At 38.5% G+C, this 18,344-nt stretch overlaps 1 protein-coding gene across 6 annotated transcripts in view; it reads right to left on the bottom strand.

The window, feature by feature from the left end:
* The window catches only part of cpped1 (calcineurin-like phosphoesterase domain containing 1), an 87,111-nt gene that overhangs the window by 33,426 nt on the left and 35,341 nt on the right, over positions 1 to 18,344 (bottom strand). For 5 of the 6 annotated variants that reach the window (XM_061967296.2, XM_061967295.2, XM_061967297.2 and 2 more), the window contains exons 3-5: positions 16,193 to 16,365; positions 13,180 to 13,311; positions 12,952 to 13,078 (exon numbers count right to left, since the gene is read on the bottom strand). In XM_061967296.2, coding sequence (XP_061823280.1) covers positions 12,952 to 13,078; positions 13,180 to 13,311; positions 16,193 to 16,365 — 432 coding nt within the window. Of the gene's footprint in view, positions 1 to 2,898; positions 3,781 to 12,951; positions 13,079 to 13,179; positions 13,312 to 16,192; positions 16,366 to 18,344 lie in introns of those variants that run through there. The other variant, XM_061967292.2, reaches the window with a different exon arrangement.

Genomic DNA, 18,344 nt, shown 5'->3' with positions numbered 1-18,344 from the left:
TCTGCGCACAGCCTTAGTAGATCAAGTTTATGTGTGCTATCAAGTTTACACATGTTTTAATATATGCAAACCTTTAGTAAATCAACCCTAAGTGTATAGTTGGGGTTGGGAATTTAACACACTGCATGGTCACTGTAAATGTTCACTTTAAGTGAGGACTGTAATCTTGTACTCTGCCATGCCATACCTGTGAACATTTGCTTTTCAAAATAAGGGTAAGCCACATCTTCTTTCAGTTTTTAATGGTTTGCATTTGTAGGCTGCTAAATCCGGTATCCATGTAAATTGGTGGTAGAAATTATCCTACTTTTTAAGTCTATTTCCAATTAAAGCAGTCTCGCCCTCAAATATTTGTATTTATCACAACAATGTGGATGAATTAAATGGACACAAGAGAAGGTAGATAGTGAGAAATATGAAGTGTTCAACCTTATCGTTAAAACAATGGGGGTTAAAGGCTTAGCTGTGGCCTCTTATCAAATCCCTGGTGAGTGATAAATGTGCCATCCCCTTTGAGCATAGTGTAACCATGGCTGATGAAGACGCCCAGCGGGAAGAGGGTCAGCGACAAAGGAAGCAAAACTGATATTTGGCATTGCAGAACATGCCTTATCATGGCTGCTGATTAGCTAATATATGTACTACTCTACAGCCACTAGCTATATTGGGAATTGCGTTGGCCGTCGCAGCTGCCCCCTTGTTGTGTTTTTTTTATACCCCTGTATCTGCCAGATTTCCTGTAAACAAACTAAATTTGTCCCTGCTTGTATGCTAAAAGTATTCTCAATGAGGATTGTAAACCCTCAGAGAAGGAAATGAATGAGTGGGGTAATAAGAATCTAATTACAGATACCAATTACCTCCATCTACTATATGGTGAAAGGAGAGGCTGAGAGCACTACTGGGATTTCTGCTACTCCAAATTCCTCTTGTAGAGGACACACTGGTCCCCTGCCATGGGCTTCAGTATTCATGAAAGAGATGCTTGATGTGCATCAAACTTACTCAACAAATATGACACTAAACTTTATGCGTGTCTTACTCCCTCTAGAGAATGTTCAATAAACTGCACACATAGCACTGAGAAGTAAAGAGTAACAGAAGTAAAACCTAAGGGAGCCCTATTTACAATGATTACAGGTATGATAGTGATGAAGCAGCACAGAACACCCTCAGGAACAATGAGAACTTCCTTCAGGGCCAAAATATGATCAATGTGGGAATGATGCCAACACACACTACCAGAGTTTGACATTAAATGTAACTGCAAACAGAAGTTAATGTTCTTGTCCTGACTGTCCAATTGAGTACAGTTTTGTTCTACCTTAAAAACGACATTGAAAGACAACACACTCAAAGTTCTACAAAAAGAAAGGCAAAATTTAATATCAAACAAATTACTGTCGCATCCCAACCCACAGTAATTGCTTGTGCAATTAAAAAAGGGACTCTGTGATGCTTTACTAGCCCAACTGGGGGTCATAACGCAGAGACAGTGTATCATTAATATGAGCTGGAATGCAGTCAACAGTCCCGTGGCGTAAACTACTCACACTCTGAGGAGCCAGACGAAGACTAATAGGCAATGCAATGTCGATGTGCAGCTGTGGTGTTGAGATAAAATATAGATTCTCGCAGACAAATTTGTCACAAATAGAAAGATGCACCACTGCGCAGCTATTAATGCATTCACAAGTACAAACACATGTGACACACAAAAAAAGTGATTGCATGGACGTATTCTGCTAAAAGGAAATGGAGTGTGAAATAGATTATATCAGCAAGGATGAAGTAATTATATGGCTTTTGGCAGGATCTATTGCAGTGGTATACTTTGGTTTTCATTGAAGTTTAAGGCAAACATTTTTACCAAAAATATAATACACTTTCTCTGTTTTAGTGCGATTAAACATTTTTCGTTTTAATTGAAAACAGCTACAAAATAACCCAGCAGAGCCAAATAAAGTTGTAGCATAAAGTAACAGTCCAAAGTCAACAAAAGCCTTAGACTCCACGTTCCCAGTGTCACTGAACGCACTACACTGCTATGCTAAGTCTACTCCAACTGTCAGGGGTAGTAGTATGGTCTTTACAAGCAGTCTTTGTACAGAGCCTGGTTTTGCACTGATACCTTGATGGCAGAGATGGAATTTGCTTGCACGAAGGGACTAGACTTGACTAGATCTGAACAATCTAAGTCTATGAGCATGAACTGCTCAGATGTGAGGCAAAACATCTTCTAAGACAGGGGTCCACAATCTGGCCAGAGGGATGTCCCAAGTTAAAAAAATAAAAAATCAGACAAATCATATTGTTGATGTAGATGCACATATCTGCTGTACTGATTTACTTTACAAAACAGAAATGTGGGATACTTCTCTTGTTGCTTTAATTGCATTTTACTTCATTAAATGGTTGGATATATTTAGTGTTTGGCGCAGTCGTACCGGAACAGGAGGGTATAGAAAGAAGTGGGAAAAAAAGACAGCGAGGGTACAAGAAGACAAGACAAAAAAAAAAAAATATATATATATATATATGTGTGTATATAAACATATATATATATAAACAAATATATATATACAAACGTATATATGTATGTATATATATATAATGACCTAAGAATACAATGGCCTTGTTGAATGAGAACATCCATTGACTTGCACTAAGAAAGCTACAAGTACTGCTTGCAGTCCGCCACTGTAAATATACCCTGTGCACTCTGATTATAACCAGGCACTGTGCCAGAACCCGTAAGACTGCACTGCAAGTAAGCGCATAAGGCTGCACAGTCACAACACTGTGATGATGAGTCTCACACATGGTTGTTTTGTTTGTTTGTGCACAAAGCCATTGTCCTTGCGTTCTTTAATATATCTCTATGGTATGGTATGGTATGGTCTTTATTGTCATTGCACAAGTAGTACAAAACTTTGTTTTTAGCACAAACCCGTTCAAGATTAGACAAACAAACAGTGTACAGGGTTACAGAACAAGAACGCTGATGGGTCGCCACAATGCGGCCCGTAAATGATGGGAAAAAGGTAAACGCTGGGGGAGGACGAGTAAAAAAGTTAAATCCCAGACTGGGCTCCTAAGGGGGCCCAGTTTGGAGTGGGGAAAAAACTCCATAGCAAAGCACATATACATATTATAACATACTACTCGAGACTTGCAACAGTGGGGAGGGAGTGGGGGCTACAGAGGCAGGCTGCTGCTCTTCAAGCGCTACCCAACCGTCAGTCACCCCTAAGAGATTCAAGCGTCGAAGGCGTGGGGTGTGTGTGTGGCGTATATTTTTTGTGGTTGCATGTGTGTGTGTAAGCATGCAGCGTGTCTCTGCTCCGCGACCTTGATGTTCTTGCAGCCGCCAATCAGTCCAAAGTCTACAACAACAAGTGTGTGTCCATGAGAGACAAGAAAGGAGTTTGTTGTGTCTTCGCTGCACTGTCCTCCAGGAGAGACTTGAAGCCAGGGAAACAATTCAAGTTAGAATGTATTGTATGCGAGGGCAGATGGTCCAATGTTATCCAAATCACAAGATTGTCCACAGTTCTTCCTGCATCCTCCAATCATTTGTGGCATCTTTGTGGTACTTTGAAGGCTGCCAGCAACTTTCAATTTGTCGACAAACCAGAGCAACGCTGACTCCAATCAGCAGAAGTCCTGTTGTTATAATTCCAAAAAGGTGGATATCTTCACGTCCTCGACTGGAAGGGTCACCAGGCATGCGACACTCCTTGTTCTCCCAAGAATCCGTTGTGTGTCCAGCAACAACCGCTGCGTCAAGACAAGTGCGTTACCCCAAACCCAAGATCTTGTCAATTTCGTTGAGAGGTCAGTTAATTAGTTCCATTGTTTAGATTTGGAGAGCAGAGCAAAAAGAGGCCACAATAAAATTAAGACAAGACAAAGAAGCAAGCAGGAGAGATAAGGGTGAGGGAAGGGGAACGTCCGCCCTCGATGAGTGCCAGTGTGAATAGTACCATCACTTTGATTAATAAGGTGAGAAACCCTTCTGAATTTAAGAAAGAAGTAGTAACAAAGTACCGGGTGGCATTCTGGGGCATGTATGAATATGAAAACATGTTCAGTAGTGGTTAGAGAGTGATGCGTGTGTAAGGCGCTTCAGAGTCTCAGGAAAAATGCATTATATATTGGTAAATCAAATCCATAATTATTATTGCTATTAAACGGTCATCCACTTAAAGGGTAACTGCACTTTTTTTGGAATTTTGCCTATCGTTCAAAATCTTTATGAAAGACATGACGACGAATGGATTATATTGTTTAATGCATTGTAAATATTAAATAAACGTAAATAAAAGTCCGCTTTTAGCGGATCCAATGGGAGCTCCACTATTCCGCCCATAAAATCTGATAAATAACCATTCAAAAAGCACCAGAAATATTCAATTTACATTTTGTGACTTGAGTATTAACCAAGTATTAGTGATATTGTTATTATAAGCGCTAACGCAGACAAACTCTTTATAGCGGCAACAGAATCAATTTCGATTGTCCCTATGTTTACATCATCGACTGATAAGCTGATTCCTCACTTCCCTGCTCCCTGAAAGTTTATTATTGATCATAAATCATGCCTCTCTCACCAGGAAAGTAGATGGCTGAGAAAATAATCCGACAAGTTGGGACACTTTGACCGCCATTTAGGACCTGGAACGAGAGCGAACGGTACAAAAAGCGCTTGTTCTGGATTATGAGACAGTCTTCATCTAAATGGACATCCCAGCAGTCGGCATCACAATGACAGCAGACTTTGCACAGTAAGTGATGTTTTATTATGTTTGTTGGTGCTCATAACGTCTGCAGTGAGCAGAAATCCGTGATGAAGAAAAAAAAAGCAAACGTCGTGATGCGTTTTTGAAATGAATATGTATGAATATGTAAATATTAATATTATTATAAATGTGCCTGTTACTACATTACATACAGTATATACTTACATTGTGTATATAAAACCCTAATGGAGGTGTTTGGATGTTTTTTAGGGGCTTTATAGGCTCCCATAGGAACCATTACAAGCAAACTATTGATCAAATGTATTTAATATTTCAAATGCAATTAAAAAAAAATCATCAGTTGTCATGTCCTTCATAATGACATAATGATTCCCCAAAAAGTGCATTTATCATTTATGTGCATTTTGCATTGTTTTCTGTGTGTAAATTTATAATTATTGTCCGCCGAAAATGGCCTAAAATTGCATTGCAGCCGAAAGACTTATCATTGAAACAGCACTACCGAAACAGGATGTTGTGATATCGTAATTACCGGTAAGCAAGAAGCACGCTATTGTCTGGAGTGGAGTGAAGGCAACGTGCCTGCAAAGTGGACATACTTCAATATATCTGAGAAAGACCCATTGACAGCGACCTGCAAAGCATGTACCGGTATATGGAAATATTAAGAGGGTAGTGGCATTTGCTGATCTTTTAAAGAGGGGAAGTGCCAGCTGGAGCTGCAGTGTAAGACTAGTGTGACAGCCTGTGAGTGCTTTGTGTGCGCTGGAAGCTGGCAGAAGCACTCGTTGCTTGTCCGGGACATTGGAGAGCGACAGAAGTCAAGCGTCTTCAAACACGAGTACAGTCTCCAATAACACCAGAAAAAAATGCAAGATTGGTCAATAGTCGTTTTAAATAGGGGTGAAACGATTTGTTGACATTGTCTACAAATGTGGACAATAAAATCTGTCGCCGACAAATTTGTCGACAGTCATTACATTATCACTCGAGTTTTTCTGGAGGATGCAAGTCAGCACCGCCACTCAACATCAAGTGTGGGAATATTTCCTCCTAATCTTGTTAAAAACATGAATACCTTGTTCATTTTGCAAAGCAGGTCTTGTTTTTATGACACTATATCTGTGACATCGTTAACATTGTTAGTTTGTACCTTGCTCGCTAGCTATGGATGGATCAATTTGCAATGCAATAAAGAAAGGCGCAATAACAAACGTCAATCGCGTGCGCGCACACACACACACACACACACACACACACACACACACACACACACACACACACACACACACACACACACACACACACACACACACACACACACACACACACACACACACACACACACACACACACACACACACACACACACACACAAGGCACCAATGCGCCGATATCATAAGATTATACATACAATCTATTAGATAGCCAAAATGTTATGAATTAATCAATGATACAATTATATGCATTGAGTCTATTAAAGTGCTAAAAATGCCAGAAGTTAATCAATTATAAACAATATATCAGTGTTCAGCTTTTTAAACACATAATCACAAAATGCTTGTTTTTTTTTGAGCAAGTTAGTTTTGTTGTTTTATCATTTGTTGTTATTGCTGCTATTTCAACTGTCATTTATTTTTACATTAAAAATGTACTTGTTTTATTTTGCACTTTTTCTGTCCTTACTTTGAAATGGACAAAAATAGAATAGTCATTAAAAATTGTGAAACAGTCTAATGAGCAGCATAGTTACAGAATAAATATATATTTATGAAATAATTAGTCATCTTTCTTGTCAGTGAGCACATGCCTATGATATCTCAAACTGAATTTAAAAGTTGATTGCTAAATTAGAGCAATTGATTATGTGTACACCTTATATTCCAACTAGTCAAATAATCGTTAAGATAGTTCATGACTAGTCGACTATCAAAACAGTCAATAGTTGCATTTCTAGTTTTCCATAAAGAAAAAGTCACTAAAAGAATTGGAAAAGTTTCCATAAAATAATGAAACATGAAAATGCTCCAGCTGTGGTATATATTTCCAAATCTCTGATTCGCTCATCCATCCATCCATTTCTACCCCTCCTTTCGTGGTTAATCAAATCGAGATTCAAATCATCCAATCATCATGCAGAAGTTACTTTTTTTGGAGCAGGGGCAGTGTGTTAGTCCAGGTCAGCCGAGGCCAGCACACTCTCTATAGACTCCCAGACATGCTGAGCATCAGATGGGCAGAACAAAGCAGAGCATTTAAAAAAAATAAGTTTATAAACAGTGTGCACGATACATTATTTACAAGGAATCTATGCCAACTGCAATTGGGAGGAAGGAAAGGTACACCTTGGACAAAATGCCACCTCATCGCAGTGCCAACACAGATAGACAGGCAACCATTTTATTCTATATTGTTGGAATACCAAGGGTAAAAAAACATTTTCCTAATTTTTTGATTTTAATTTTTTGAAGGATAAAAATACATTTTTGCAATAGCAATGCCTTGATTTTAGAGAGGTTAGTACGCAGTCGTAGCCATAAATTCAATGGTATTAATAATTGGCATAATATTTTTTTCCGGTGTTTCAGTTTTCAGCCTTTTTCGGTTTTAGATAAGAATTTTCACTCAGGTGAGTAAAAATATTCTCTATTAAAAGTTATTTGTGATGATATTTTTGGGACTTCCATTGTTTCTTGGGGGAATTTTTTCTGGTTTTCATATGATTCAACTGACCTTTCGGAAAATATACATAACATAAGTGGAGGTTCCCCTGTATTTGCATTTTACTCCTATACTTCATCGAGTTGGAGGATAACCTCTGCAGAAAGGCTTAGTTAATGACTGCTGGGAGTTGACAGATGTAGAATTTCACCAATCTAAGAGACTGATGCACACAGAATGAAGTTGAAAATGCAGAATTTATTACAATATTCTAGCTGAGAAAATGACAGCCGTGCTTGATCTGATGCTGGATTGTGCAGCACTGTACTTGAATCCTCCAGAGCTCCGGGCGCATGTGTGTGTGAGTTCACATGTACATGTGCGCACATCCGAGGTTAATGGTGCTGCCCTTTACTGTAATGACAGTAATGATCACCAGAGTGCAAGAGCACATCTGGAAGCTTCAGATCAAAGGGTGCAGTGTTGAGGACAGACACACAGGGGAAAGCGATGATGCGTTAACAACTCAACACAAGTGGGGTAAAGGTGATGATGATAAATTACCATAACCATTATGTGTCCAGAAGAGACATGATTTAGCGGGTATGAGAGAAAAGTATTTTACAAACCAAAAGACGACAATTTTTTTTTTTTTTCAAAAAAAACACACTTGAATGGGCGTTGCACGGAGGTAGAGACAAGCTTATTGAGCGGAATAAGTCTCAATTATGAGACCACTACACTGCTTAGTTGTCACTGTCTATTAAATAGGGGCAGATTCTTCACATACAATGTAATTTTCAGACTATAAGGCGCACTTAAAATCCTTTAATTTTCTCATAAATCAACAGTGCACCTTATAACCCAGTGCCCCTATTGTACATATAGTTGTCACATCTGGTTGTGCTTACCGACCTCGAACCAATTTTATTTGGTACATGGTGTACTGATAAGTGTGACCAGTAGATGGCAGTCACACATAAGAGATATGTGTGGCCTGCAAATTGACGCTCATTCAATAAATGACGCTTTCAACTATACCTATAAGAAAGCAACACCAAAACTATGATGTTTTTCATTAAGAATGTAGGACATCACACAAAGCGCTCCAAAATCTGTGCAAATGTTTTAGTATGGCTTTGGTAAGTTACGAAACAGCACTGCTTGATGGAACGCGAAGCATTACGGCTACCGTAGTCAGACGTACTGTGCTTAATAATACCCATATGTGCCCCAAAATGGCACCTAATAGGAGACATTATCTGGTGTTTTGTTTGTAATGTTCTTACCTATTGGTTCCTGTTGATGTGTATTTGGGATCTGCATAAGTCCCGAAAGTGTGTGCATGTCCACCATTGTAGTACACGCTGAAGGCTATAGTCAATAAGCTCCTTCTTTTTGTCAATCTTCTTTTTATAAATGGTAAATGGGTTATACTTCTATAGCACTTTCCTACCTTCAAGGTACTCAAAGCACTTTGACACTATTTCCACATTCACCCATTCACACACACAATCACACACTGATGGCGGGAGCTGCCATGCAAGGCGCTAACCACGACCCATTAAGAGCAAGGGTGAAGTGTCTTTCTCATGGACACAACGGACATGACTTTCTCAAGGACACAACAGACGTGACTAGGTTGGTAGAAGCTGGGGATCGAACCAGGAACCCTCAGGTTGCTGGCACTGCCACTTTCCCAACCACGCCACGTCCATTGTGTCGTTGTTTTGGGGCATTCATCCTTCACTGTTGCCATTCCAAATATAAAGTAGCGTACAGTTCTAACTTATATCTGTCAGTAGACTCGCTATGAAAGCGCTAAAAACTAATCGGTACAACAAAGATGACAAAAAGACACAGTCGAAGTTAATCTACATAAGACCGTCCACAAAACAGCACATCCTGAAGAGACAGTCAGAAAGCGGCTTGAAACTGGTCTGTAAAACATAATCTATGCAACATTTTGACCAAAGCACCACCATTGCATGTTATGTAGACCACAAGGAAGTGTTTTAAATGCAAAAAAAATTATTATATCATGATCCCATGCCTTATACCATGCACCTATTGTATGAAAATAGACCTGAATAGACCCGCTCATCGGCAGTGCGCTTTATAATCTGGTGCAACCTATTCTCCGAAAAATACGGTATTTAAAGGGACCATATATATACTTGATCATTTTATCATATATCATTTTACTTCAATTTCCTTTTTTTGACACACAGCCCTTAAAAGAACTGCCTTACGCTTGGCAGACAAAAAGGGCAAAACGTAAACTAGAAAGAACAAAAGTGCTGCTGTCCGTCTTCAGTGCGTTAACGTGTGACTGCGTATTCTTCCGCCTATGAATTGCTGCACTGCAAGCAGATAACTACTTCAGTTTAGAGCAATAGCATAACCGTTTTACAATTTTTTAATCTGGTAATAAAGTTAGCTCAAAACTGTTCCGTGTCTTTAGAATGATATTGATTTTAGGACATGTGAAAACTTTTTAAACATTTAATAAAATAAAGAAAATATCTCTTCAAACCGAGCAAAAGAGAAGCAAAACAAATTTAGGACTATAAATTAGCTTTTTTATGTCGCTTCTTTTTGTTGTTTTATTTACGGTAAAATTTAATAATTTCCCTTGTGCATCAATAAAGTTTGCCTAAGTCTAAGTATGGTGCGGGGGAATAGCAGTTACATGCAGCTTTTTTGGTAAATGATTTGCTATAGCAGTGGTTGTCACACCTTTTTAGCCGCGCCACCTTTGCCACACAAAAACGCTTGGTTAATATTAGGGATGATACTCGAAACCGGTTTTCCCGGTTGTTCGATAAGAAAAGAACCGAGTCCTCGGACTCAAATCCCTTTTTGAGAACCGGTACCCGTTATCGAGACCACTATAGTAAAGAAAAAGAGTTGGTTCTTTATTTGAATCCCTGGGAACGAATCCCGTCCCGACCAGAAATGCTCTTTGAGACATCACAAGAAATTACGTCACGTATCTCAGCCATTAGGCGCAGATAGGGAAAGCAGGAAAAAAATGGACCGGAAAAAGCGCTCCAAAGTGTAATAAAGTTCAAAACAAAAAGTATAATCCAATGAATAACTTTACTGAGAGATTTGAGCACGGTACACACACATGACGAACACTTTTACGACCAACCGGAAACATAGCAACCAGGCTAGCAATGTACCTCCTTTACGGCAGCTGTCGCAACGTTCTTAAAGCAACCGCAGCACATATATACCTGTATACGTATATACAACATATATGACATGATCTCCCTTTTTTAACTTTTGTTTTTCTTTCCTTGTAAACAAAACAAAATCACACTGTATATGTGTTGTCTGTCTAATTATAAATAATGCAGACGAGGCGTGTTGGCTGAGTTCTTGACGTTTACTTTCACAGCGTGCTCATAACCTCATTCTTAGCTGCCGGGTGGCGACATGCAACAACACTTTTCGGGGCTACCGCGCATGCTCGTCACTCCCGTTGCATGCTGGGTAGAGTAGTTGTTATATTCCCTAGCCTAGCTCATAACATCACATCTTTCCCCCTATAAAGAAATAATGTTAACTCAATAAAGTGTATTTCTTTTTTTAGCTTTAACTTTTCATTTTTTAGCATTGCAACCACATTTGCAAACAACTTTTCTCTTCATAGAATTTTCTTCCAATAAAGAAATAAAGTGCAAAAATGTCAAAGCATCATAACAAACAGTTATGTCAAAAAGCAGCAGAAGTGCACTTTTTGGAGAGCTGTATTATTTTAAGTTTTGTGCCCAGGGGACTGATTTTATTTAACACTATATTATTATTTATACACCTATAGTGATCACAGAGACAGGTTGTTTTTGTGTTACTGTATATATTTGTTTTTCTGAAAAATCCCACTTAATATACTTTGGGTAATATAATACAGTCAATATTTATTTATTTTATTTTATTTTTTTAGGGGGGAAACAGTCAATATTTATTTATTTATCAGATTTTAATTTTTTCTTATATAATAAAAGTGAGCTTTTGTTAAACCAAATATTGTGTTTTTTTCCATATACAACAACCTATCTGGACTCGATAAGCGAATCAATAAGGAATCGGTTCGATAAGAGGATTCGATAATAGGCTCGAACTCGATAATTTCTTATCAAACATCATCCCTAGTTAATATGCAGGTCACGACATGTAAATAAAGTGTTTTTTTTTTTTTTTTTTAAACTTTGTCAGAATGCGCTCTGTAAGCGAAGTAGATCTATCCCATTATCTGCATTGTTAGCCACCTCGTACAAGCAGTTTTGGCAAAAGTGCAGTTCCTCTTCAAAATGGCACATAGTACATTTTTCTAAATCCTTGCTCAATCTATTGCATAATGTAACCATATACTGATGCGAGCATACAAATGTTTTGAATTCAAAATTTCCCTGCGGCCTTATTTCTCCTCTCTTGTTGATACACATTACCATGGCTAATAACTGAGGGACCTCTTTGCGTTTGCAGGCACTCCAAAATTAAACACCACTTACTACCATTTATCAAAGGGGAATATAGAAATGTATTAAACGTCCTAAAAACAAATCCAATAAAATTTCACATAAGTAAACTCGTGTTTCCAGAAAAGAAAACAATCAGGGGACTGCTTTGTTCATTATCTTTGCCATTCATATGCTCTTTGCCATTCATATACTGTACAGTAGAAACACCCGTTGTCCATCGTTCTGACTTTAAAGGAAAGTGGCATACTGACACATTAATCCTGCTGTATATCGACGCACAAAGAAAGACAAACATGTATTGCACACTGCTTTAAAGTAGCATGCATGTCATCCATATTTCATGAACATGTGTTCGATGTGTACCATGTGCGTATAAACAGTACGTTACCCTGTAACAGGTTCTGTGTGGACGAGAGCCGACAGATAAAACACAGCATATGCAGTTTTTGCATACTATATTAGTGTCACCCTTTTTTTATCATGAACTACTGTTAGCTTGAAGGAGGAAACAGTTATGAGAGAAAGGTCGTCGGACCAAAACGGACTAACACGGTTAAACCAATGCAGGCATAATGGCGAAATAATCAAATTAATACTACCCACCGACAGTCACCTTGATAAATGATGGAGTGTGCGTGTCCAAACAAGATTCCCTGTCAATCAGTTTTGTGAAATTATGTGTGCCTGTGGGTTACATAAAGACTTACTGTCCTTCTGAGAGTTCTGTACCAGAAAGTCCAAAGTAATGGTTTTAAATAAATCTATATCCTCCGTTTAGGCGGCTTAATCCATTATTCAATTCAATGGTAGCTGTCTTGTGTGTGCGATTATTTCCTATCATTCCTCTTGGCAATGATTTTAAGAGTGCTACAGTTAAATATGCAGACAATAAACAGATCTAAAGAAAAGCTAAGAAGATTAGAAGTATTAAGACTAGATGTTTTAAACCACTTTTCAGGAGCCTAAAACTGTTATATTTCCTGGTACTCTATCATTAATGGTTACACAAAGAACAGAAAAATATACAGTTTCCTTACCAGCTTTTTTAAATCTGTCAATCAGTTTTTGCCTGACTTCCCTCTGCAAGTTGAAGTAGTCATCTTCCTCATCATGGTTCTTTATATACAGAGGAATGTGCTGAAACACTATGATGTGTTTCGGTGCCTGGATAAATACAAAACGTATGACAATTCCATAATGAAGTTATTAGTTATTACACCAAACATGTGTTATCTTGCTGGAGCTTTTAAAGAAACTATATTTACCGTACTTGAGGAAAATGATATTTTGCTCAGCTGCTCTTCAAGCCATGTTTCCTGGGACTCCTTCAACTGAGGACAGGCGGACGCATCGTAGAACAATTGAGAGTTTAAAACCAGGAAGAGCACTCCACCCACCTAAAATGATAGATAGTAGAAACAACAAGAATTTAGCTGATGTTCCTGGCAAACACTCATTAATGCACGGCTTCAAAATAGGGATGGATATTTGACAAAATATACAGGATTTTCCTAAAGCCTAATTTAAAAGGGATGAAATTACTCTGTGAAGTGTTATGAACTCCTGTTTCCACACCAGTTTTGTATTCAACACAATATTGCTGAGGTCTGCATGGATTAAGTGCTCAATTTCCAAAAGCTGACATCATGTTGTACTTTTTGATTGCAAACCAGGTAAAACTAAATGGCTTCTAAAGCACCTAAAAGACCAAAAGAATAATGTGTGGTTTTAAAGAGATCCTACATTTCTAGATGCAGCAGAAAACTCATTCAATGTGTCCTCTAACATGTCCGCTGACATGTGACAACAAATAATCCAATCTACTTCAGACCAGCAGATTGACTTGAGGGTTACTGCAGTAATGGAAGCACACTTTGATATTTAAATGTTAGACTGATGACGTCAACTAATCTGCATTTTGATATCTACCACATATAGTGTAGAATTTAGAGTGCAACGAACTCATTACGTACCATCGCAAGCCAAATTAACAATACTAATCACATGTCAATACGTCTAAAGACTAAACAGTCATTAACCCCTAAAATGGGGAGATACGTTTAGTTAAAACAGGGACCACTAACCGGCGGTCTGAGTCAGGCCCCAAATACTGTCTTAAACAAACATACACCTAACATCACCTGAGACAATATTTAAAGGGGACCTATGGTGCATTTCGTCTTTTCTAATTTATAAATGTTGTTACTATGTACTCATGTTAAACAATGCCAAAGTGTTAAATCATAACGTTCATTAATTTTGGTGTGAGCTTGCACAGAGTTTTGGATGCATCTGAAAACAAATTTTTTTAAACAAATCTAATAATGTGGACACTTCTAGTATGCAGCCCGCAGAGCTACTCTCCTTTTGCTATAGGCTGGGAGACTGTAACGGCTGCTGCCTGGAGCTTGTGTGTTATTTATTCTCACACTTGCTCTGATGTCTATAAAATAAATATTTCTGTGTTTATTTGTCTTTACGACATATTACACAGGACTGTTTTTTCATGATGGACTGGCACAAAATTGGATTAGTCGCTCCAATGTAAAAATATGGCGAACAAAAGTTGGTAAAAGTAACGTTCATTCATTTTGGCGTGAGCTTGCACGGAGTTTCGAATGCATCTGAAAACACTTTTTTTTTTTAAACAAATCTAATAATGTGGACACTTCTAGTAGGCTGCCCGCAGAGCTACTTTCCCTTTGCTATAGGCTGGGGCACTGTAACGGCTGCTGCCTGGAGCTTGTGTGTTATTCAATCTCACACTTGCTCTGATGTCTATAAAATAAATATTTCTGTGTTTATTTGTCTTTACGACATTTTACACAGGACTGTTTTTTCATGATGGACTGGCACAAAATTGGATTAGTTGCTCCAAAGTAAAAATATGGCGAAAAAAAGTTGGTAAAAGTATCATTTTCATCTAATCTTGCCATGCGCACAATAAAACTGACATACGTGCAGTGACATAAATTATGGTAAAACAGCTTTTTTTGCAGCTCTGTATACAGTAGATTGTACCTAATATTGTGACTGGGTGACTCTATACAATAATTATGAATTTTATTTTTGACCTTATCTGGAAAACAGTAGTGGTGACATATCTTTTTTGCAGTGTACATTTAAAACATATATATGTATGATACTTTTAGAAAGGAAGGGGCATGGGTTCATTTACCACCTGGGGTCTTGCAGACATATGCAGAAATTATATTTCCTAGGTGAAATGTAGATTGCCTTGCAATAGCTAGTTGAGAAATGTTCTTCTTAAACTGTTCGACAATTTGCTCACGCATTTGTTCACAAAGTGGTGACCCTCGCCCCATCCTTGTTTGTGAATGACTGAGCATTTTGTGGAAGCCGCTTTTATACCCAATCATGGCACCCACCTGTTCCCAATTAGCCTGTTCACCTGTAGGATGTTCCAAATAAGTGTTTGATGAGCATTCCTCAACTTTCTCTTTTTAGTCACCTGTGCCAGCTTTTTTGAAACATGTTGCAGGCATCAAATTCCAAATGAGATAATATTTGCAAAAAATATCAAAGTTTACCAGTTCGAACGTTAAGTATCTTGTCTTTGCAATGTATTCAATTGAGTATAGGTTCAAAAGGATTTGAAAATCATTGTATTCTGTTTTTAGTTACGATTTACACCACGTGCCAACTTCACTGGTTTTGGGTTTTGTACAAAAACAAGAATAGTGAAGAAAAAGTCCAAACCCCGATCCTTAGTTTTCTGGAAATGTTGGTTGAATAGCCCTGTCCTATGGTACAACCCTATAAAAAAACTTCTTGCAAAATGCATTTTCTCATACATTGTGAAGTGCGCCTGGATCATTCCAGACGTACCATCACAACACCTCAGCGCCTCCCAGAGGCTTGATTGCGCTTCTATACATCCCAGAAAAGATGATCCAAATTATATTTGTGCGCTGCATTTTCCACAACATAACAAAACACGACAGGTTGGAGCTTATGATGCAATGGGTGTGTAGTAAAATTAATTCAATGGGCACAAAAAATATGCAGTCTTAATAGATCACCTGCATCACACCCACCACAAGTTCACTCAATTTTATAGTTGGCACAAGCTACTTAGCGTGTGTTTTTGGGGTCTTAGTAGACCAGGCCTTGAGTGCATTATTTTTTGTTCTGAACAATAAATGAAACAATACTCAGGACTTAACAAATCATACTACAATAGAATCAAACTGAGGAGTGTCTACGGAACCTCAACCAACGCCAGACAGAAATATAATATAGAAGATGCTTGCTTACCCAAAAGCTGAAATAGTCATCACCCCATGCACTGCAGTACTGTGCCACTGTTTTTGGGGTGGGGGTGTTTCCAAGGTCATGATTGCCACTGACAAATACTAGTGGAATGGAAGGGTCTGTCCCACTCAATGCCATCTTTAGGTCTCGCTCCTGATCATCTCTAAAAATGGTGCCTGCAGAGACAAAATGTAAATGTTCTTATTAAATTCATCTCAAAGACAAGCAGATGTCCTTGTGTAGATCAATAAATAATGGATGTTAATTATTGATGTTTCTAGCTTTAACAAAAAAAAATAAGTTGCAGAGTGTGACATGAATTCAAACAAACCAGTATCATTAGAATGTAAAGGGCTCAAGAGTTGCAAAGGAAGTGGTATGAGAGGTATTTGCATAATAATGGTGGCAGCTTAAAGTGGCTGTTTGCAACTTGCTCAAAGTTATAGTTATATGAAAATATAATAAACACACCATCAGGTTGTTTATGTTACCAATAATGGTTAAACAGAACATATTCAGTGGAACCTCAATCTACAAATGTAATTGGTTCTTCAATTAACTGGGGACGGCGTGGCTCGGTTGAGAGAGCTGCCGTGCCAGTCACCTGAGGGTTCCTAGTTCGATCCCCGGCTTCTACCATCCTAGTCACGTTCATTGTGTCCTCGGGCAAGACACTTCACCCTTGCTTGTGGTTAGCGCCTTGCATGGCAGCTACCGCCATCAGTGTGTAAATGTGTGTGTGAATGTGGAAATAGCCTCAAAGTACTTTGAGTACCTAGAAGGTAGAAAGGAGTTATACAAGTATAACCCATTTACCATTTACGTGGTTCGCCAACCGAAACGTTCATATAGTGAAGCAGACTTCTCCATAAGAATCAATATGAATATAAATAATTCTGTCCATCTGTGTTGGCCCTGCGATGAGGTGGCTACTTCAGCCCGAATGCAGCTGGGATAGGCTCCAGCCACCTCCGCGACCCTGAGAGGGACAAGCGGTAGAAAATAGATGGATGGATGGTTCTAACCTATTGTAGTAAAAAAAAACTTCACACTTTGAAGACACTGTAATGAAAAAAGGAAACTCATTTTACCTTTTAGTAGAAAATATGTATGGTATTGTTGATCAAACTGGGAGGTTTTGGAGCAATATATGTTGCCATCCAAGCAACGCTACCATGGACGCACGCCCCTGCTTATTTCAGCAAGACAATGCCAAGCCACGTGTTACATCAACGTGGCTTCATAGTAAAAGAGTGCGGGTACTAGACTGGCCTGCCTGTAGTCTAGACCTGTCTCCCATTGAAAATGTATGGCGCATTATGAAGCCTAAAATACCACAACGGAGACCCCCGGACTGTTGAACAACTTAAGCTGTACATCAAGCAAGAATGGGAAAGAATTCCACCAGAGAACCTTAAAAAATGTGTCTCCTCAGTTCCCAAACATTTACTGAGTCTTGTTAAAAGGAAAGGCCATGTAACACAGTGGTGAACATGCCCTGTCCCAACTACTTTGGCACGTGTTGCTGCCATGAAATTCTAAGTTAATTATTATTTGCAAAAAAAAAATAAAGTTTATGAGTTTGAACATCAAATATCTTGTCTTTGTAGTGCATTCAATTGAATATGGGTTGAAAAGGATTTGCAAATCATTGTATTCCGTTTATATTTACATGTAACACAATTTACCAACTCATATGGAAACGGGGTTTGTATTTACAGCCCGTTAAATTAAATGTAGCTGTTTTTGTTATTAAGACAGTTAAAACTAGTCTTCACCAAGACAAAGGCTTTCTTCGGATTCTCCCTTCTCCCTTGCCTTGGTTGGTGAAGTGGCTGTGCAAGCAACTTGAAGGTTCCAGGTTCGATCCTCGCTTCTGCCATCCGAGTCACTGTCGTTGTGTCCTTGGGCAAGATACTTTACCCACCTGCTCCCAGTGCCAGCCACATTGGTTTAAATGTAACTTATATAATGCGTTTCACTATGTAAAGAGCTTTGAGTCACTAGAAAAAAGCATTATATACATATAATTCACTTCACTTAATTGACCCTCCCCTTTGCTTTAGCATAATATGCTGATGCATTGACTCCACTCCAATAACCCTGCCTCTCTATCCCTTCTGGATGTCACTTCAGTTGCTACTGTTGACTATTG

Source organism: Nerophis lumbriciformis, linkage group LG11, assembly GCF_033978685.3.
Source record: "Nerophis lumbriciformis linkage group LG11, RoL_Nlum_v2.1, whole genome shotgun sequence".
Classification (NCBI taxonomy): domain Eukaryota; kingdom Metazoa; phylum Chordata; class Actinopteri; order Syngnathiformes; family Syngnathidae; genus Nerophis; species Nerophis lumbriciformis.
This window is presented reverse-complemented; position numbering and strand designations above follow the sequence as displayed.